Here is a 24,056-nt window from a genome sequence, read left to right as displayed (position 1 = left end):
GGATGAATTGGGAGATTGGGATTGGGATTGTAAAATGGATAACTAATAACCTGCTGTATAAAAAAATAAAATTAAATTAAATTTAAAAAGATGTACACACACACACACACACACACACACACACAAAAGTACTGAGGGAATTCCCTGACGGTCCAGTGGTTAGGACTCCACACTTTCACTGCCAAGGGCGTGAGTTCAATCATTAGTCAGGGAACTAAGACCCCACGAGTCACACGGAGCGGCCAAAAAAAAAAAAAAAGTACTGAAAAGTCCTAGCAAAAGATGGTAAGGGGCTGAAATAGGGCAGTTAATATTAGTAATGATTTTTAAATGTTTAAAATATACATACTTGAAAGTTGCTAGGAGAGTAGATCTTAAAAGTTCTCATCACAAGGGAAAAAAATTGTAATTATGTGAGGTGATAGATGTTAACTAGACTTACTGTGGTGATCATTTCACAATATATACAAATATCAAATTATTATGTTGTACACCTTAAACTTGTACAATATTATGTCAATTATATCTCAATAAAACTGGGGGGAAAAAAGAAAATATCTAGCAGAGCATACCTGATAAAATTCTTTGTCAGCAACTGATCACTTGGTTGCAATAATTAGTTTGCTTGTTTTCAACAGCATTTATCAATTAAAAGATGCCTGAGAGCAACTCATCCTGTGCTATGCAGTAATAAAATAAAACTCCATAAGCTATCATAAAATGCATATATACACATATGACACTATCAGATAATTGATAACAGAAAAAAAAAGGAGCCAGGAGAAAAGGCTTTGGGAGAGAAAAATCATGGCAAGAAGTATTTTCTGGAACAGTTACTTAAAAACAAAGATGGATTCACCTTGGTGTGTCCTTTGGCACATTACGCATAGCATACTCAATAAATGCTTATTAAATAGAACCAAAAAATCATTATACAATTTCTCCCTGCTCTAGTCCCTCCAACATTGAGTACTTTGAGTAGCATCACACAAGATAACTAATGTTCAAACACTATTACTGATAGCAGTTGTTCGTAAGTCATGGTAAACAACAAAGTATAAAAGCTATTACGGATAATTTTCTTTTATTTACTTTCAACAACAGCTAAAGTCAGCCAACATTACACAAAATAATATCAGGAAAGGAGAAAGTGTGAAAATGGCTAATTGTAAACAAACAAACAAAAAACACTCCAAAACAAAAAAATCATAAAGTTAAACTGACGTGACTTTTTTTCTTGCCTCACAAATATAGTATGTGAAAATAGGTCTTAAAAATGTCCTGATGTAACAGCAAAATAAGGACTCAAAAGCCATATGTTTTTACCCCTTAAACTGACTAACCACTAAGGAAGAAAATTTATAGCAAAGTGAAACTCTAGTGATATAACACTTTTTTACTGCTATGAAATAGCTTACGTTTCCTCTATTCTCTGAAAAACAAGGACATGAGACAAGCAGATTTAAAGTAGACTTTAAATTGGATAAGGCGAGACAAGTGAACAACTTATTTTTCTTCCAAGCTTAAAAGAAAAAAAACCCAGTGAAATAGCGCCTTTTTCTTGCTGTATTTAAGTCGAAATGCTCTGTCCAACTTTCCAGGGCCTTGTAATCTGCACCAGACAGCGCGTACAAGTCCCTCACTCCTACCCCCTGTCCAGGCACAGCCCCTGCCCCCACCTCCCCTGCCCCCAGCTCTGCTGACTTCCCCTGACACACAGCCGTTCTGCCCCTCTCTCTGGGCTGCTGCTTCCAGTGATCCTGTCCCAGCTAATGACCTCCTACCCACACCCGAGTGTGCTCAGCGTACAAGTCATTCAACAACCTACTATGTAGCTGTGTGCATGTTGTGTGCACACGTATGTCCGTGTGTGTATACAATACATGTATAATGCAGGAGGCATAAGTCTCCAAAGACAGAAGTAACAATCATGAGTGATTTGCAGACTGAGAGAGGCGGAGCCTCAACAGTGACTTAGGTCCCCCGAAGGCTGACTAGAAAAACAGTGACACTGCCAGCAGAAAATAAAAACCAACGCTGGAAGAGATGATGAGTATGCTGTGTCTCTGTATACACACACACACACACACAAAGGGTCAAGAAAATCATGATCCTGATGGGAAATTGACTCCGATTGAAGTAGAGCTTCCCTGAGAAAGGCTGAGGAGGAAAACGGCTACTTTCCAAATGTCTGATCCAGTTCCAGCTACAGTCAAAGCATTTTCCAACCATACTTCCCTTACAAGTAATAAATGCTCATGAATTACACTGCTGGACATAGCATGAGGTAGTCTTTCAGGTCTGGTTTTACTATGGAAAGTGAATGATGAGAAAATATTTTGAATGGCATGTTTATTTTTTAAAATGCATCAGAATGCTTTTATGCCATAAGTGAAAAATCAAAATAAAGATATACGTTGGCCTCCAAATTCATCTCTTAAATCTACCATGTGATTTATTGCTATCTGCTAGTAAGGTAGATACTGTTTCAGCTTTAAGCCAAAGTACATAAATATTATAGGTTGTTATGTTTAAATTAAAGAAATTCTGTTGTCTGCTTGTAAAAGAAAGGGGCTTTGGTGTCTTATTTTAAAAAGTAATCTTGAAAAAGAGAAGTTAAATAATCTTACCTTCTAGATACTTAAATAATTTATGTTTACTCTTGTATTTTAAATATCATTCTTCTACTTACAATTATTTATCATGTAGTTTAAATATAAGAAATATAAATTTTTATTTCTTAAAGAAATTATTTTTAGTTACACTATGCTTTTTAACCAAGTATTTTTCTGCAGTTAATTCCCCTTCAAAGTAATGATACTGAAGTATACAGCCATTTTATTTTTTAATTTAAGAATCTAAATATTTGTTCAAAATGACATATTTGACTAAAGTAATACTTAGAAGAAAAATTTTAATACTAGATCCTGAAATTCTGTAAGACATTTTAAAATATCAGGTCCTGATATGCTGTAAGAAAATTCTCTTGTCGATTCTGGTGTTTTGTTCTCCTCACATGTGTTTTTATGATGTAGAAAGAAATCAGTCTCACCTGTTTTTGATTGTAGGTTTCTTCTTGGTTCTTCAGGGGCCTCAATTGGTTGATCAGCCAGGAAAACTCGAGCTTGGTCTATAGCATTCAGGACAGAATACTCTTTCTCCTTTAACTCACGTCTCAGTGCCTTTGCAAAGAGAAGCAAAAGTTGAATTTGTAACCTAATGTGTTCAAGTCATGGAACATCTTCAGTTAGACCACTTCTGATCACATTTGTCAAGGGAATGTCTCATCACCAGCATGTTAGCGAGGTTAGCAGTAAAAATGTAAATTTTACACGTATGAATGATGAAACATGAATAAAAGCAAAAAGATGATTCCTCTAGAACGTATATGGAAAAAAAACATCAGAACCTCCAAAATTTACAATATGCACCTAAGGGAAATTGCTACAGTATATTTGATCTTACACAAAATGTACTTTTAGGGTTATCACTACCGTCAGACTGCTAAATCTAAGACACTTTTTTCTTATAAGACTGACCAAAAAAATTACATCCAGTGGTAGAGCTAGAGGCGATTTCACAAGTTGTAATGAGATCCTCAGAAGTGTTTTACATTCTTTGGAATATATTAAGAAAAAAATTAAGAGATAGAAACAAATTAAAGTACATGAAATCAAAACTAAACCAAAGAGAACACTTAAAAGACAGTCTCCAATTATCTTAAAATATATTCCATCTCTCATGCTGAGGCAATTACAGTTCTCCCCTTGTGACTTTTTCATGCAAATCTATAAGTCTCAGAATAGTTTGTCTTTAGTACTTCTGTGGTTTTAAGTAGGGTCAAACTTTCACCTCTGCTCCTATAAAATGTTTGGTGATTAAGACTTAATTGACTAGGGTTTAAAAACAACAAAACTCGTCTAGTGACTACTGCAAGGTAAGAGTAAATGAAGACTTTCTCATGTGCTATTTTAATACTGTAGCTAAATCAGAATTGCTCTTAATATTGTTACCTCTTAAATTATGTACATAAACACCTACTGGCTCTAATATTTTGCTTTTAATACAGTTCCTCGGCAATGCATTATGAAAACTCAACTTTTCATTTTCTAAAATATTACACTCTGATAGTATTTTAGAATCAACAAAGTCCTTCTGAGCATAAGTACTTTTTTAACAGCATTTGATATATGTTGGGATGACAGGGTATTTGGAGGCTATATCTCATCTTCCACAGTAAATAAAAAGCAAAAATTTTTAATTTCTAGAAATATCAGAATAATCTTACATAAAAAAACTAAAACTGAACAACAGAAAAACACTGGTAATGAAGTTGAAAGAGACCATCACAGGTGGGGAGGGATGAGAAGAGCAGGCAAGGAGTAGAGAGAAATGGCATGACAGTGACTGTGTCCTGCGCACCTGAGACTTAACAAATACTGGGTGCTGGAAAGTCACTGAAGAGCTGGACAAGATGGTGGTGATGGGGGCTGTCAGACATATATTTTTGTTTGTTTACAGTATCATTGTCAGGTCTCTGATAGTCATTAAAAAACAAGTCTGGGGACTTCCCCAGCGGTCCACTGATTGGAACTCAGAATGTCCACTGCAGGGGTCACGGGTTCGAACCCTGGTCAGGGAACTAAGATCCTGCATGCCACGTGGCATGGCCACAAAAAAAGTCTGAGTCTGAGAGAAAGCCCCACAGGTCTGGAGAACCTATTTTCCTTCCTAACCACACTGAACCCCAGCGCTTCATAAAACAATCCTCTCTGCACAGCGTGTTGGCGGGGGAATGTCTCCTAAACTCCTTGGAGACGCTGAGGTAGGGAAGTAGAGGAGGCAAGTGTGGGCAGGTGGGAACTACGCAGAGGAAGTAAAAATATGGGGCTCGAGCTCTAATGCCAACTCACCACCCAAATATCCCAGAGGACAGCATACATTTAATATCTGTTCATACTCTACTTCGCAAATTTAATTTTGTTATCCAATTTGTTCTATTTCAATTATATTTAATTGCATGTCAGAAATGGGTTTAACTTTCAACAGCACTACACATATAATCATTTCACTGTCCTTTACCTCTCAATTAGATATAAAAGAAAATCAGCATTTCCTAAGCACCTGGTGAACATTAATGATAAGATAATTAGACTCCAACAGAGTTGTTTTGTACACAGAGTTACAAAGTATCATTCAGATTTAGGTTCTAATATCACATGACTTATATCTGGGCGGTCTTAAATGAGTATAACATGATCTAATTGGAATTTTTTCCATTTTAGTGACTTTATATTTTCATTCAAAACAATTCTGTTCTCAGGCAATAACAAGTATTGGCAAGGATGTGAAGAAGTTGGAACCTTCATACACCGTTGTTGGAATGCTTAAAATGGTGCATCCACTTTGAAAAACAATTTGGAAATGCCTAAAAATGTTAAACATAGTTATCATATTACCCAGCAATACCACTCTTAGGTATATACCTAAGAGAACTAAAAGCATATGTTCACATAAAAACTTGTACATGAATGTTCATAGCAATATTATTCATAACAGCCAAAATGTGGACACAACCCAAACACATCCATCAGCTGGTCAATGGGGACTTCCCTGGTGGTCCAGTGGTTAAGACTCCACGCTTCCGTTGCTGAGGGCATGGGTTCCATCCCTGATCAGGGAACTAAGATCCCGCATGCCACACGGTGCGGCCAAAAAAAAAAAAGTCACCATCAACTGGTGAATGGATAAACAAAATGTTGTATATCCACACAATGGGATCTTACTCAGCAACAAAAATGAATGAAATAGTGATACATGTTACAACATGGTTGAATCTTGAAAACATTATGCTAAGTGAAAGAAGCCACACACAAAAACCCACTACTATGAAATGTCCAAATAGGTGAGTGTCTAGAGACAGAAAGTAGATTGGTGACTGCTCAGGGATGGGAGGTTGAGGGAAGAACAGGTACGTGCTCATGGGTCAGGCTTCTCTGGGGGGTAATGAAAATGTTCCAAAACTATCATAGATAGTGATGATGGTGGTACAGCTCTGAATATACTAAAAGCCACTGAACTGATCACTTTAATAGAGTGAATTTCATGTTATGTGAATAATCTCTCAATAAAGTTATTAAAATAAAATAATTCTGCTCTTTTTCCCAAAAATGTCCTCTAGGCACTCTGTTTATTTACTAACCTCTATCCCCCCTCATCTGCAAGGTAAAAGCTCATCTTGTATATTTCGTATGTTCCCACCTCAGTGTTCCCAGAGCACATCCTATTTCTTTAACACAGCTCATCATAATATATTTTGAGACCATGCCTCTGTCCCCTCCATTATACTGTCAGTTCTTCCAGGGGAGGCTCACCTCTTAATCATTCAAAATTCTCAGTGCCTGTCTAGACATATACAGAAAGTACTCAATAAACGCTTGAGGAACAGTGAATAAAAGAAGACATGCTTTCAGAATTAAATACTATTTATGATTTTAAATTATAACCAAGCAAAATATACCAAAGTCCCCCAAATCTGATTATCCTAAAATGGAATAATTATTGGATTCCAGTTAGCTCTGGATTATTTGAACTAGTTTGAAAATTATTGGTAAATAATTTTTGATGCAAAGTTAATTTTCTCCTATCATCTAATTCAGCTAGTAAGTACTAAGTATTTCAGTTTGCTGTGGGTCATTATTTTAGTAATAGCAAATATCCTTTTCTCTCCCTAAACAAGGAACTGATCTCACTGAAAGGGGTGATACTTCATCTTCCCTCGTTTTTCCATATCCTAATTCATGAGGTAACTGCATAGGGCATAGTTTCAAAATGAATGCAGTCATTAGATTGAAGGTGGTAACTGTTATTACTATTGTGTCAAATCCATCCAAAACATATTGGCTTAAAACAATGACAATTTATTTTCCATGATTCTGTGGCCTGGCAATTTGACCAGCTCTTCTGCCACTGCCATGGGGGATTACTCCTAAGGCTGTAATCATCTGTGACTTGAATGGGAATAGAAGTCCAAGATGGTCTCACTCACATGCCTGGAAATTACTGCTGGCTATTAGCTAGAGCACCTCGGTTTCCCTCTATATGGTCTCAAATTGTCCAATAGGCTGGACTGGGCTTCTTCAACATGATGATTGGTGTTCTCAGAGGGCAGAGTGAAAACTGCAAGATCTTTTAAGGCATTAGCTCTACAACAGCTCTGTCCAAAAAAAAAAACTTTCTAACGATGGAAATGTTCTACAACTATGCAGGTCAATATGGCAACACTAGTTGTGTGTGGCTGTTTGGTATGTACCTGAAATATGACTGGTACAACTAAGGAACTGAATTTTAAATTTTATCTAATTGTAACTGATTAAGTAGAAATGGTCACATGTGGCAAGGGTTCCCGTATCAGACAGCACAACTCTAGAATCTGCACATCACTTCCATCACATTCCATCATTTGAAGCAAGTCATAAGGTCAGCACAGATTCAAGAGAATGGAAAAATATAGTTCATCTCTTGATGAAGGGAACCACAATGTCCCTTTGCATGGAGTTTTGGACATAGAGAGCAAGTTTCATTATTTTAGCAATCGGCCACACAGGATACGTGGGAAAGGGAGGGTTGGGTGGGTAATATTGCCCCATGGACTTAGTAATATTTTAGATAAGTTCTCATGAAGGCATCTCAAAACAGTGATCTTTGAAGAAAGATCTGAAGGAAGTGAGGGAGCCAGCCATAAGAGGGAGGGTGGCAAAAGAGCAATCCAGGCAAAGGGAGCTATAATTGCAAAGGTCCTGAGGGGAGTGTTGGCCAGGCTTAGCAGGCTGGCACTGTCAGAGCTGAATGAGTGGATGACAAGGGTAACTACTTCTGTAAAAATATTTTATATCATGAAAGTCAGAGGGGAAAAAACGCTTTATGGTTGTTAGGAGAGGTACCTGGTAACCACATACTTCTTCATACAGCAGATATCTGGCTATCTTGCTGACTCAAGCTTGGCCATCAACCTAAAAGTTCTCCGTGTGGCAACCTGTCACAAAGCTTATGCACTTTCTATTCTACTACATAGGTGGAAAGATCCTAATGTCCCTCCCAGACAAACACACATAAATGAAGCTTGGGCCTAAAAGACCCACGATCAGCTGTAACAAGAAACAGATACAGAATAATTTCAAAAAATAAAATTGAAAATTGTACTTTAAAAGTTGCGTGCTCTAAGGTGTTTAATATAAAGGGACAGAGACTCAGCTACCTCAAGAGTCAAGAATAATAAATGGAGGGAACAATGACTGTCCCATGGCCATAATATTCGATTTCCCTGCCATCCCAAGGTGGCATGAGAGTGTATAATAGAATTTTCCAACAAACGTTTCCACCAAAATGAGAATTTCAAAACTCATATTAAATCCATACAGTCTATAAAGAAATACGCCAGGCACAAGAGAAGACAGCAATTAATAAGCCTATGATTCGAACTCTTAAGGAACTTATAAAGAGAGAGAATAGTGCTAGTGAGAAAGTGGTAATGCCACCCGTCTTTGAGAGCTGTATAAATAGGGCACTGAGGAAAGACACAGAAGAGGGACGGAGGTGGAGGGGACAGCAAGCAACCCTCTCAAAAATGTGTAAAGTGTGTTTTGAAAAAGAACTTGGAATCAGATTAAAGGTAATTAGGGGAAGAGCAATTCAGGAAAACAGAATAACAGGTAAGGTAATTTAGTCCCTCATTGTTTTCCCTATTAGGTAGCTTCTGCATGCTCTTTTTTTTTTTTGGCGGTACACGGGCCTCTCACTGTTGTGGTCTCTCCTGTTGCGGAGCACAGGCTCCGGACGCACAGGCTCCGGACGCACAGGCTCAGCGGCCATGGCTCACGGGCCCAGCCGCTCTGCGGCATGTGGGATCCTCCCGGACCGGGGCACGAACCCATGTCCCCCGCATCGGCAGGTGGACTCTGAACCACTGCGCCACCAGGGAAGCCCTGCATGCTCATTTAAATGAAATGAAGCCCCGGAATGTCAGACTGATGAAGACCTGATGTGCATATCAGAATTTAACTAGTAAAATCACAGAGTTCTCATTCTCAATCGTTTCTAGGAACCCAACAAGCCCTTCAGCAGAGCCCGCCTTCCCTCCACTTCTCTTCAGTGGCTCCTGATTTCCCATGAGTGCCAGGCAGCAGAGTAAATTGCTTCTTAGTCAACTTCAAATGCCTAAAGGGAGATTCTCAGTGATCCTCCTGAACGGTCGGGGAACATTTCTCCCCACCCGCTATTAGTTCATGGGAAGGCAGGGGATTAAGGGACAAGGCGGTATAAAGAAGTGACCGGCATGGCTTAAGTAAGAAAGTCTTACAAGTCAATCAGCTCCCCTTCATTTGCATCATGAACGTGACGTCGTTCACTGTGACGGCTGAATTGCTGCCAAGGAGACAGCAGGACGACTGGCTGCTCCTCGCAGCACTGACATGGAGACGCACAGGATCCTGCAAGCCCCTTAGCATGAACACAGCGTCTGAGAGAACCTGGAGGGAGCGGGGGAATCCCTGCCGTCCCCTCTGTCCTCAGCTGGCAACCTGTCACACTGGACTGAGATAGGGGGAGAAGAACGACCAACACGTGGGTGTCATCCCCTCTTCTTTAAATCACAACTGTCCCCTCTCCTCTCTTTAATCTAAAGCCATTATCCGCACTGTCTGTACATCAAGTGGCAAAGGTCAGTGGGATGCACTTTTCTTTAAACTTTCTAGATCATATTAAAATTATATGATCTTTTTGTTAAATTACATCTTTTTGCTCTTCTGCTAAAAACCCTCCAATGGCTTCCTGCTGCACTTAGAAAAAATTCTCAACTTCCTACCAAGATCCAGAGCTTCCCTACTCTCTGAACCTCAACTACTAACACACCCTAATTTCCAGTCTCAAAGTCTTTATTTCTTTTCCTAGAATATGTCAAGCTTTTCCTGCCTCGTGGCCTTTGCAATCCAGAAAGCTTTTGCTTCACATCTCCAAAGACTGGCTCCTTCTCATTATTTAGTCTCCGCATTCGGTATGTCTGTTGGGTGAATGAATAAAGAAATGAGTAAACTGACATGAAAGAAAGTGTGGGATTCAAGGAAGGGAAACTCCTGGGAAATGGGAGTAGCGCATACAAAGTTGGTCTGCAGAAATAAAAAGCAGAGCAGTGGGGGAGGAAAGCAGTCATCTCCTTAGAGCTCTTCACAGAAAAAGTTATTTCTCAAGACATAATATCTGTGGGCTTTCTTAGCAATCTCACTGATCCTCACCGGTCAAAGTCAAAGAGATCCACAAGGGTCACCCTCCCTGACCCTTTAGGGACCCAGCTCTAATACCAAACTCACCATCAGTATAAGCATCGCCTGCCCAGCAGAGCCAGCCCACTTTCTTCTTTGCCACTACAGCGCTTGGCATCCACTTTGCTGGAGCGTTCACCATGCATTTCTGTCCTGACTTCTTTGCAGACCTGACTTCTACACCAGAATGTTCTGAAGGTTCACATCTATGTCCCAGAGGACAGAGTAGAAACTCAATGAATTTGTGTATGAAAGAATCAGGAGGCATTTTTAAAAAGTGTTTTGTGGTGTAGTAAAACCAGATAGAGATTTGCAGCCAACAGCCTTGTGTCAACAGTCCAGTGCACGCCATCTAGGCACACCTTTACCCACCACAAGCCCTTGAATTTGTCCCGTAACTTCTCTGCAGGTTAATAACAAAATCATTCTACTAACTTCACAGGTGAGATACTGAATGCAAACATACCTTGAAACTATTCAGTGCTGTAGAATAACTAGTTACTACAAAAATGATGCTAATCAAAAGTCTTACCATCAGTCTCAGCTCTTCTCCGAGACTGAGTTTCTTTCCTCGGACTTTATTCACTGTTATTTGTGGGGGAAAGTTCTAGCTGTTTTATCTACAGCTTTGGATGAACAAAACCAGTACCCAAACCTCCATTAGCAGGAACAATTGAATTTAACTTTTCTAAGGGGTAAATTATTTAATTATGAGCAAAGCAGAATTATGCGGTCCTCCAAGATTAAGTCAAAATGTTTGGTAAGCATAAAACTGTGTTGTAAGACTATTAAGTCACTTCAGATTCTTAGAAGGCAAACAAATAAATGTAGTGTCTTTTCGTGAACCACTTTGTTCCAGAATAAAACGTCAATGTAAACCTCTGTGGTGGCAAAAATGGTTAGCCAGATTACATCACTCACAGTAATTTGGTATAAATATCAAATTTCTTCAACTGATCAGTCCAACAAACAGTGGACTTTTTTCCAATCCTTCTAGGCACAACTAAATCAAACACAGCCACCCGTTTTCCCTCTTTCTTCTTTTTGGGAGAGAACTTAAACTGGGCATCCTAAAACTGTTTTCTAAACTCCCATGCTGACATGGAATACTGGCATTTTAATGCTAACAATACAAGGTCCACAGGAAAAAGGGACAAAAATGAGAAATCGTAAGCAAGGTTGCAGTGAAACTTTACTTTCATGCGTTGGTGGAAGCAGAAAACTGGTTCAATCATTTGGGAAAGTAAATTGGCAATGTACCAAGAATCATTACTATGTTCATATTGTGTGAAACAAGAATTTCGCCTTTGGGATTATGTCCTAAGAAAGTGATCCAAAAAGAGCTACAAACACAAAAGTTTTCATTATAACATTACTTATGATTAAAAAAAATGAAAGCAACTTAAACATCTAACACCTGGAAAATATTTAGGTTCACTACAATATAGTTACACTAGGGATCATTAAATAACCTTGAAAAATTATTGTGAAAATGACTGCATAGCAACATGAAGAAATAGATATGACATGTATCTAAGTGGAAAAGACAGGAAAAAAACTATGTACCCTATTAAAACTGTGTGAAAGGTGAATATGCAAAAAGAAAATAACCCAAAATGAAAATGGATGTTTTAGAGTGGTAAAATTATGGCTAATATTTTGCTCTTTATTTTATAAAATCTGTAATAAATTATGTTCACAATTAAAAATTATGCTTTTAAGGAAAGAATGCCAAATGGAATCAAGTTCATTTATAATTGAACAAGTTACTACTTTTAAAGAACAGCATTATTAAGAATTACAAATGTGTTTTAGAAGCATGCTTTTTATAACAATCATAAAACTCTTGCATTATGTTTTACTTCAATGACCTCTCTGAAGTTAGATTTATTTATAAATGTAATACATGACAACGTAGTTACTAAATGAGAGACTCCATATGTTTAAGTCACTCCCTAGGTTTGTTAGGGATCTTAACTCATCTAGCTTTTAAGGTGTCAAATTTAGACACAAGAGGGAATCTCAAACACTGGGAGAATCTGGTGATACTCAGCACAAGAGGGTAAAATAATAAGCTATATTTTAAAACCTACCTCAACAATAAAAAATATGCCAATTCTTTTCCCCCATAAAAAAATCCTTCCAACTCTAGTTTTGAATAATTTAGGCAGTATTAAGACAGGAAAAAGGTAACCTCTTGGGTAACCTCTTACCTGACTACAATATTAAGGCATAAAGTATAATGGTGTTGATAAATTTTCTTACAACTTCAAGTACGTTATTTCTAGCTCTTGGGGAAAGATTGTTGCTTACATTTCTGCCAGCTATTATCTTTATTAAAGATTCAGCTATTTAAAAGTAGAAATATTTTCAAAATGTAATATGTTTTCGTACAAATAAAAAAGGATTATAGAGAGACAAAGCGGAAAAAGGAACATTCATACGAAAGGACCTGTTATTTCTGGGTATATTTCATTCACTCAATGTTCAACAAATATTAACTGAGCATCTAGAATGCCAGAAGTAGACAAAGATACGATAGAAAATAATTGTCTTAGATGATGATAAATGCTATGGAAGAAAGAACAGCAGAAGAAAATAAGAGAGCTTAGGAGTACTGGGATGGGAATTACAATTCAAGTAGAGAAGTCTAGGTAGGCTTCACTAGGAAGGTATCACAGAGCAAACATTTGAAAGCAATGGATAGTCATCCATGTGGATACCAGGGAAAGAGCATTCCAGGCATAGAAGACAGCATGGTACTGTGACTGAAGGCACAGTGTGGCTGAAACCAGCATATAAGAGAGAAAATAGTAAGAATAAGATGAGCAAGGTGTCAGTGGGAGGTAGGTCACATGATGTAGGTTTTGCAGACCCTTGTGAGAACTGTAACCTCTATTCTGAATTACACAGGAAGTCAGTACAGGCTTCTGATTTATCTGAATAGGAACACTCTGGCTGTTGTGCCGAGAATAACAGAGATGTAATTGTAGCTCTGAACATCTGGTAAGAGGTAGACAGATTCAAATTCTATGTTCTGAATGTAGAACCAACAAGATTTCCTAACAGACTGAATACGCGAGAAAGACAAGAGTGAAGGTGATTATCTTTTACCCAGCAATCAGAATAGGATTCTATCAGTTGAAATGAGAGAGACTGGGGAGAACAAGTTTTGAGGGGCAGGTTCAGGAATTTAGTTCAGACGTATACTAAGCTGGAGATTCCCAGGTGGAGATGGTATGTAAACATATAAATTTGGGAGTGATTGACATTTAGATGACATGTAAAACTCATCAGGAGGTCAGATGAGTTCAGGAAGGAATAAGTACAATATAGAGAATTTGGCATGGCCTGACCCCTGAGGCATCCCAATTTCAGGAGGCTGAGGAAAGAAGGAGGAACTAACAAAGGAAACCGAGAAGGAGCTACCAGTGAGGTGAGAAGAAAATTGGGATGGAGCAGTATCCCAGAAGTCAGGTAAAAAGACAGAGCAGAAGTACACTTAGTGAGTCAACAGGAAAGGGAGGACAAATAATGGTCACAACTCAGCCAACATCAACAAACAGAGACATGACAAGTTACAATGAGGGACATATAACTCAGAGTGGGGACTCAGGACAGCTTACTTACTTGAGGAGAAAAGAGATGCTTGCAGTAAGTTTTAAGAGGCTTTTGCTATTGTAAAAGTGTTGCTTTATGTATGTCAAAACATATATTAATGTTTTTCTTTTTGATGCAAGCAGCTCTGGCTATATAATTTGCAGAACGCTGTGCAAAGTGAAATTGCAGGGCCCCTTGTCCAAATATTACTAAGAATTTCAAGATGGCGGCAGTAGAGCATTAAATCAAGTGCAGGGCCCTTCAAAGAACAGAACCTTGTGCGATCGTGACTGCATGGGACGCACACCCATTATGCAAGGCATCTGAACTGTAACAAATAGGTATTGCTGGTACGGCAGGATTTCTTAGCTTCTGGTTTCAAAAAGGCACTTATCTGATTATTGGAGAATGCAAGCAGAAAAAAAAATGATACAAACATAAGGAGAATATGTCAGAATGCAATTTACTTTTTTCCCCAACTTGCCTGTAAGGCTAAATCAGCATATACAGATCTGAAGTCATTACAGTATGACAGCAAAAAAGGGCAGCAGAGTCGTTAAATTTGATAGCACTAATAAAGCTGCATGTAAAAAGGGAAAGAAAACAGGCTTACTTTTCATTGGTATGCAGACAAAATTTTTTAAATCTCCATAGTGTTTTAAAAGTTTTGGTTAATGCCCCTGAATGAACATTTAATATATAAATTCATTTTGGTTCCACCCCATTGACATAAAAAATGATGCCTGAATCAGAATACTAAGTATGAATGCTAAAACTAAGATAAGGAATCCTCTAGCTTCTCACAGTAATAAAATGGTATTCTTCCCTACACTTCAAAAAATATGTGCCCACATAAATGTATTCCTTCATCCAGCAAATATATTCAGTGTTTAGTAACATCAGGCACCGTATTAGCTCCTGAACTTGTATTTTCTTTCTCTTTCAGCCTTGTTCTACATATAAACAAAGAGGGAGGGAAGAAACATCTCTTGCTCTACTGCATACTCCAAGTCACGCCATGGCTAATTTGGAGTATTTTCCCTCCAGGAGTTTTTTTTTTTTTTTTGCGGTACGCGGGCCTCTCACTGTTGTGGTCTCTCCCGTTGCGGAGCACAGGCTCCGGACGCGAAGGCTCAGCGGCCATGGCTCACGGGCCCAGCCGCTCCGCAGCATGTGGGATCCTCCCGGACCGGGGCACGAACCCGTGTTCCCTGCATCGGCAGGCGGGCTCTCAACCACTGCGCCACCAGGGAAGCCCCCTCCAGGAGTTTTGATAACACTCTTTAGTCAATTCTTATTCAAGGTCTCTTCCCAGCTAGAAGGCTACATACTTGCACTATGGAGTTTTTCTAACCTTCCCAAGTACAAACAATCATGATTTATCTGTGTCTCCCTGGCTGTGTGTTCATACTCACATTACAGTGCTTTTGATATCTACTTTAGTCACTTGTTTTCGAGCCTGTCTCTGCCATTAGATGGTGAAATCTGTGACAACAAAAACAATCTTAGGAACTGATGTATGCTCAGCCCCTAGCAAAGTATGTAGCAAACATCAGGTGCAACTCAAAAGTTTCCTGAATGAATAAATAAACTGTTAGATAAATGAAACTGCCTCTGGGCTAAATATGTCCAGAGGCAGTTCATTAGCAAGGGGCTGTATTGCTTGGTTTTACAGACCTCTACTTGCCTACGTCTGTTGTCTACTCTTTAATTTCACCACTAGGGACCGACAATTATTAGGATGCCTTGCCTCTCCCTCTAAACTCGGACATTCTATGACCCTTTGGGGTGAGGTTCCAGTTACCCATATCAGGCTTGGGAGACAAATGCAGTTAACTGAATGAGGTGTGGCAGGTAGGTGCAGGCTCACATAGAGAACTGCTGCTTCAGGTCTTCACACAGACTTTGCTAACAGACCTTAGGGGGCTGTGCTTTTAGTAAGAAGGCAGTCAACATAAGTGGCAGAGGCTGAAGGGGAACTTGGGAAATAATTTAATCAATTTTAGAAGAAGGCCAATTTTTCATTAGGTAATTTCATAACACAGCAAGACACTGAAATTTCAGGTTTGCACACAGAGTGTCAGATTACTTTAGCAGGGAGAAAAACCACACACACACACACACACACACACACACACAGAAACTAAATTTAATGGTGGAGTGTTGCTGTTTTAAAGACAATGTTATTCTAATGAGTAAGCTTGCAAATGTATCTTGGCAATTCAGTTTAAGGCCCAAATGTCCTGATTCTTATATAATGAGGTTTGAATATAGGAATTAAATTGGGTTTAATTTAAAGCAAAGGACAGAATAGCCCTGAAGGAATGGAAAAGCCCCTAAGATATTGTACCTGAATCATACACTTTCAGTTATTCTTGGTGATTTCCTTTTCTAAAGTCAAATATGTATTATACAGCAGAAAGGGTGTCAGAGCTCTGATAACTGCTCCTACCTAAGTTAATAGGTACATTGTTATGAAAATGAAGTGCAAATTGAATAGCAAAAACTGAATCTGCAATTTTATCCTATCTACAAGTATCTGACAAGTAAATTCATAACATTACAAATGAACGCTACATGCATTATAGGTGCTTTCTAAGTAATCGTTGATTGAATGATAATCTCACACTTTTGAAAGTGAAGCTACATATAAGTGACCTCACTTTCCAAAACACTTTTTAAATGATACTACAAATTTAAGTCATTAAGTGGGAAAATTCAACTATCAATTTATTCTAGAAGTCATTAGAAATATTATATATTTTAAAGTAGTAATTTATTTTGACATTTGACGGGATGAAATTTGTACCTACATGAGAAAAAAAAATATGATTGTGTTGTTTACCAGATACCTAAAAAGTTTGGAAGGTGATTCCTGTTTAATTTAACAGGTTGACCCTAGATTGTAATGGGGGGCTAGTTTTGCTGGACAGTAAATAGCAGATATTAATATGGTTTTGTTTAATTAAAACAACCCATATAGCCTAGACAGTTTTAAACAAAACAAAAATGATCAAAACTGTCAAGACAAATTCTCAGCAATTATGTGAGATGAGATTAGCCACCATTTACTGAGTATTTACTGTGGACCAGGTCTCACGCCAAACAACCATCAAGGCACTTTGACTTATGATTATGATTATGTTTTAACAAGTCTGCCTATGTGATGGGTTGTTAAAACATTGAACAAAGTATTCATTATGGTTGTTGCTGAAAATCTATTAATGTTCTGAGTCACTGGTTTAAACATCCAAGAAAGTAGAGGTATTTAATTAAGGGTCCAAAACATATTGATGTTTCATAATATCAGTTCCTGGAACATTTACATAACAGAAGGGAAAGATGCCAATCCGTGAGTCACCCACTTCACTGTATGAGGTGGATTTTTGAGCTGAGCCTTTGCTGTGGGGCTTTCTGCGTGCTCATTGCCTAGGACTGCTACATTTTTCAAGAAGCATCAACCCTGCTAACTACTTAGCTTTTCTGATTTGTTTCTGGTCTATGGAATGTTTGTTGTATTTTGGAGCCCAATTTTGCCATGCTTGATTTTCTGTTTTTTTACATTTTATCTATAATTATTAGGTGTTTGAGCAGATGAGGTGCTTTGAAGTATGACCTTACAGTACCTCTGACCTTGAAGTCTCAGAGCCATCACCTAAACATTTAAATGTATAATATTCCTTCTAGATACAGTCACAAGCATAGAGCGCTTAGGTATAGGAATGACTAAAATATGTCACTGGAGTAGAGGCTGTGCCTTATTGCCCTCTGTATGTTCAGCATCAATGCAACATATATGTCATTCCATGAATAGTGGGGGTGGATGGATGGATGGATGATGAAGTGACTTGCACTGCCATTATCAAAGAAAGGTTGTGAAAAGTGTCATTAAATCACTGATGTACATATAAAGGACTAGAGTATAGAAATATATGTGGGACTCAGAAAACTTTGAGAATATATGAGTTCCCATAAACCAACCCCTTTGTATCTGAGGTGACTGAACACCGATATCTGAGATACCAGAGTCTCTTAACCATCTGCAGATGGTGCAAGCAGACTGGATCCAGGGTAAAGAGATGCAAATGTAAGATAATATATACTATTTGTGTTCTTTTACTTATAAACACTCAAATATTGCCTTTCAAGGTAATTAGATTCATGGTTAAACATATATAATTTGCCTATTAGCCATTAATAAGTTAACTAAAGGCAGTGCATGCAGAAGTGTCTCATGGGTTTGGCCTTTCCATGATAAGCTGTTTTCTTTTATTAAGAACAAGAAATAAATCACCTTCCAGTCTCTAGGCTCATATCTTATCCCATATAAATTCTCAAAAATATTGTTGCTTCAATGGCTTCATCCAATTATTTGAGGAGTCTAAGTTTTTTAAGGCACCAATAGGCTAACACAACAAGTGTATGTTATGATGTCAAAACCTATAGTGCCCAAACATAGTGAATCTAAGGAAAAATACAAAATGCAGACACAGAGCAACTAAAATTTAAAATATACTATAAAATAAGTCCTAGTTTAAAGAATAACCCCAAACAGCTATTGCTTATTGAACACTTACTATTTGTACTCTGCTAAGTGGTTTATACATAGTGATGGTCAGAAACAGGATAGCAGAGATTGGAGAATATGCCCCAACGCCTAGTTTATAGTGCTAGTGTGTGGAGGGGGAGTGGGAATTGAAATCAGATCTACCTAAGCCCATGTGCTAGGTTCAATCACTCTGTACAGACAAGGCCAACATAAGGTGCCTAGAATAGAGAATAATACACTACTATCCAAGTGAGAAGAACCAAAGAAAAGTTTTCAGTGAACTTGAAAACAAACACTGCTGAGGATATGCGTTAAGTAGTCAGATGTCTACTTATAATTATTTTCTTCAAATTCTTCATATGACTCCTTGACAACAGATTTTGATATCACTGGAAGCAACTTTTGAGTCGTCTAACAGTTTTCCAGCATGTAGTAACTCCACACCCACCTAAGGTTCTGAGACATAGACTTGTTTTTTAGTTTGTATATAACAACATCACTGAAAATTTTAATGTAAAACTTAAGTGTTAATTAAGTGTAACATCAGCATAGGTGGTTTTCAGATGTATCTGGTAGATGTGTATTTGTCTTGTCCATAGCAGAAGAACATATGGTATCTCTTTCTAAATTGATCTTTACAAGACTTGTGTACAACGATATTCAAGACTTGCATTTATGTGATCATATCTCCTGGAATAATTAACAAATCAGAGTTAAACTTCTTTGCCTCGTATTTAAAAAGAAATCCATCTAGTAATCTCAAGATATTCTAATTGAGCTTGGAGAGATTATGTCAAATTAATTCAACTTCCCTAAATAGTAGTGTGTGGTTCAAAACAAAGTAAGTCAGACAGCCACCTGTAAAATGAGAGAATGAGTTTGAAATCAAATACAAGGTCCCCTCTTTCTACGGGAAAATTTTAGAGAACAAAATATCTTGCCTAATATCAGTATCAAACCACTTAAGGGTTGATTTTGATTGTTCTAACTACGTATATACTTTGAAGTCATAAGGCAAGCGTTCTTTGAAGTTAAAAAGATTTTTTAAAATTTATTATGACAGAGACTTAAATACCAAGAAGTCAGAAAAAAATTACAAAGTTTGTAATAAAAGAAAAAATGAAAAGAAAAAGACTAAATGCTACATTTAATGCTAAACATATCTGTGAAAAAATTAGTTTAAAATTATTTTATGTTCTGTTTAAAGCTACAACATAATGTTATAATTGAAGAGAATTCTACAATCCCTTAAGGAAAAAAGATTGGTAATAAATGTGCACACGAACTGAAAACATGCCTGAATTATAACCAAGGGACAAAAGTAGGGGATTAGAGAAATGGGTGGTTAGGCAGACAACCAGAGATTTGGGACAGCAATGTGCAGTTCACAGCTCAGCCACAAACCTTGTTGGCAATGATTCCTCATAGCACAGAGAAGACATAGGAACTGTAAGTTTGAGAGCTATACACATAGGCTCTCCCTGACTGGAAGCTCCATGCGGACAGGGACTGTGTCTGTTTTCTGTACCTGTGTCCTTCTGGTGTCTTAGAAACTGCCAGACACTAAGTAAATGATAAGTATTTGCTGGAAGTGAAGGAAGGAGGAAGGAAAACTCAGATATCATTAAATCATATGCCTCTCATTTGCTTCCACTATAAATAAGGGGATTGGACTGAATTATTTCTTGGGTTCCTTTCAATCCTAATAATTGACAATTCTAAGTTGTACACACTCATTTGCACACACACAGACACACATAAGATTTTCCCTGATAAAAAAAATCAGAAGACCAGGGGAAAAGATATCTCTAAGGACATGGGAAAGAAAAATCTTGCCTGAAACATAGAGCTACCACATGTACACCCAAATGGATTTTGATTTTAAGAAAAGATTGAGGATAAATTAGAGAATTAGGTTAGAACATGAGCAAGGCTGAGGTTCCACTACAGTTAGACTATACAATGCCTATAGCTGGCAAAGTTCAGTAAGAAAGGTAAACTACTAGGTGTCACATCTTTAAATATTACCCTGATTGATTGTACTAACTATAGTGATTTGCCCTCCTTGTAATAATTTATAGCAATTAGAAACATTACTCTTGGCAGTTGGGAAAGAAGGTTACTTATGACAGAATGTGACTGTATTTGGAGATAGGGTTTTTCAAGAGGTAATCAAGTTAAAAGGAGGACATTCATTAGGGTGGGCCCTAATCCGATATGACTGGGGTCCTAATAAAAAGAGGGTATTTTGAGCAGTTTTAAGACTTCACCATGTGAAGACTCAGGGAGAAGACGGCCATCTACAAGCCAAGGAGAGGGCCCTTATAGGAAACCAGCTCTGCTTACATCTTGATTTCAAACTTCTAGCCTCCAGAATTATGAGAAAATAAATTTCTGTTGTTTGAACCACCTGTTTATGAGCTTTATTATGGTGGCCTTAGGAAACTAACACACGTCTCCACAAACTTACTCTGAACACTATTCCATAATTTATATCTCCTAGCATCTTAGCCTGCTTAGTTCTCAGAGTTAAATATGAAGCTTTTGACAAACGTTAATAATATATAATATTAAGAACACTTATAGTTTTGGATCATTGATAAATTGGAAGGCAGACTATGATAAAATATGTTCTAGAATCTAGAATCAACACAAACCTCTACAAAGGACTATTTCCAGTGAGGATATAACAGTGAGTGAGAACACATACTCAGAAAATCTGGGCTATTCCTATAAATCATCTAATACATAACTCAGAAAGTTAAAGAAGTACAGACTGTTAAATGGAAACTCTTGACTTACTGATAAGAAAAATCCCTCAACGGTAGTCTGGATCATGCACAATGTGCTAAATGATAGCTATTGTGATAAAGAAGTAACCTGAGAAAGTCTAGAACGAGGCGCCAAGAAATCTAGAAAGCAGGGACAATCTATATCCAACTTACACTACTCCCCTCCTCCATCCCCAACCAAGGGGATTTTGAGTAGTTTTAAGACTCAAAGGATTAATGGAATATGAAAACATCATCTTTATATTAGAATTCTAAACTATATCACCATTACCCTTCCTTCTTTCATCATCATTTTGACATCTGGCTCTCTCTCATGGTCCTGGTGATTTTATTATCCACACAGACAATCCTTCCACTACCCAGCCTCTCAGCTCCTCAACCTGCTCTCCTCTAAGACCTTATTCTCCACCCAACTCGCACAGCTCATTTTAGCAAAAAGACACTGGATGTTGTCATAAACCATAAATGCACCCCTCCATAAATTCGACTTTAGCGTCCCTTCTCTGACCGCCACCTGTTTTCTTTATAGAACGTGCTCCCAGTTTCCCAATTTGAACAATTCTTCAGCCCCCCGAAGCACTGACTTTGAACACTGCTTTACTGCCCCTCACATCTCCCATATCCTCACATCTCCCCTTAGCCAGCCTCAATCCCACGAGCACCCATTATACAACTCCCCTGTATTTCTGTAACTCCCTGGCCCCTCTCTTACTCCATCACATTTGCTTGTTCCAGTTCAGCTCTCCAATTAATTCCTCACCTTCACTGGAGCAACTAAACATGGATGAAGAAAAACATTCACACTGGCTGTTCTCACCTTAAGTTCATGAGCACTGACTCCAGGTCGGCCTGTTACGCTGCCCTGCGGTCTTGGTATATTTCCTAGTTTATTGATGCACCCACTTTTACACTACATTTTCTACCTCCCCTCTCCTCAGATGTCCACATCTTCTTCCCTCTTCTTATTATATTCAGTTGTTGACCTTTCATCGTATTTCACTGAGAAAACAGAGACAATAGAAAGAGAACATCTATATGTTCCCACACCCACATGTACCAATCTACCTTCATCTGTACCCATATATTCCACATTTCTTCCTGTTAGACTGGATGAGCTCTTCTACCTAATACAAATGGTTCCACTTGTGCACTAGATCCCACCCTATTACTGCTCCTATGTGGTACCCTCCCTCCTGCGTCACTGATTTTTCCTGCTTTACAGGATCATTCCCATCATCGTAGAAACATGTTGAATTATTCTCCATCTTTACAAAACCATTACTTGACCTCACGTTCTCCCTCCAGCTACTGTTTCATTTCTTTGTTTCCTTTGTTGTAAAAATCCTTGAAAGGGCTCTCTATACTCCTTCTGCTCATATTCTGTCTTGAATCTACACCAATCAGGTTTCCAACTTCACCACACCATTGAAATGACTCTTGTCAAGGCCAACAAGACTGTCTACAGATGGTCACTTTTCTGTTCTCATCTTATTCTGCCTCTCAGCAATCTTTGATCCCCGTGATTACACCCTCCTTTAAGAAACACTTTCTGCCTCTGATGTCCTAGACTCTTCTCTCTTGACTCTTCTACCCTCTGGCTCTGCCTTCTCAGTCTCCTCATCTTCCCAACCTTTAAAGGCAGGGTGTCTCAGGGCTCATGTCTTGGAATTCTTGACTCCCTGGATCATCTCATCCATTTCCACGGCTAATATATATGCCGATAATTTTGATTTGTTGACCTTTCCCTCAATATCAGACTTGTATATCTAACTGCCTAATAAGCATCTTAAGCTTAAAATGTCAAAAAACAAACTCTTAAATTTCCTCCCCAGACTGCTCATCCAGCAGTTTCCCACATCTCTCTGAATGATACTTCCATTCTTCCATTTGCTTTGTCCAAAAATCTTTGACTCCTGACACTACATCTCTTCTCTTTTTCTCCCAGCCCATGCATCTAATCCATAAGCAAATCCTGTTGGTATTTCCAAATATATTCAGGAACCAGTTACTTCTTACTATCTCCACTGGGATATCCTTGTCCAAGTCATTGCCATCCCCCACTTGGATTACTGAAATACATTCCTGAACTCCTGAACCTCAGGTCTCTATTTGAAAATCACCCCACTCACGGCACTTTCCTAAGCTTCTCCACATAAAGTAACACTTCTGCTGCCTATACTATCCCCTCCTGCTCTCTCTCCTTGACCTTGCTTTACTTTTTTCATGGCACTTACTACCATGGGATATATTATATATTTATTGCTTATTGGTTGGATGTCTGTATCGCTCAGAACCAGGCAAGAACTTATGTTCATTTGTTGATTCACCAGTGCCTAGAATAGTGCCTGATGCATATTAGGCACTCAGATACTTGCTGAATGAACGAACTGACATTATCATCAGCATCATTATCAATATTATCTTTATTATCTAACTGCCTGGGTCCAGAGGGTTGAAGCAGAGCAACCGCACCCTAAGACAGAACAAAACACAATCTAAAACAGGGTAACCTTGGTGGGAGCAGGAGTTAGAACATGGCCAGCAAATGTCAGTGCGCACTTCTCTTGTTAAAGCTGGAAGTGGACGATCATTTCCTACCTCAAGATTTCAGTTTTAATCAAAATGGTAGCATATGGTCACAAGCACATTTTATTCCTTAACAAAGCACTTCTATTAGAAGAGCTTTGCATTATTCTACTTCATCACTAATACCTGAATCCTCAAAAAGGGTATATAATAATTAATAGAAGGGAAAACTGTAAAAAGTAAGGAGAAATTGACTTTCTTAAATCAGTAATT

At 38.2% G+C, this 24,056-nt stretch overlaps 1 protein-coding gene across 14 annotated transcripts in view; it reads right to left on the bottom strand.

Annotated features, from left to right (window-relative positions):
• UTRN (utrophin) overlaps nt 1-24,056 on the bottom strand; it is a gene marked incomplete at its 5' end in the record, with an annotated part of 496,387 nt that overhangs the window by 114,036 nt on the left and 358,295 nt on the right. For all 14 annotated transcript variants that reach the window (XM_079938689.1, XM_079938693.1, XM_079938692.1 and 11 more), the window contains one exon: nt 3,053-3,182. In XM_079938689.1, coding sequence (XP_079794815.1) covers nt 3,053-3,182 — 130 coding nt within the window. The remainder of the gene's footprint in view (nt 1-3,052; nt 3,183-24,056) is intronic.

The sequence above is a fragment of the Stenella coeruleoalba genome, assembly GCF_951394435.1.
Source record: "Stenella coeruleoalba genome assembly, chromosome: 12".
Lineage (NCBI taxonomy): Eukaryota > Metazoa > Chordata > Mammalia > Artiodactyla > Delphinidae > Stenella > Stenella coeruleoalba.
The sequence above is the reverse complement of the archived record's forward strand: the minus strand, read 5'-3'. Positions and strand labels throughout refer to the sequence as shown.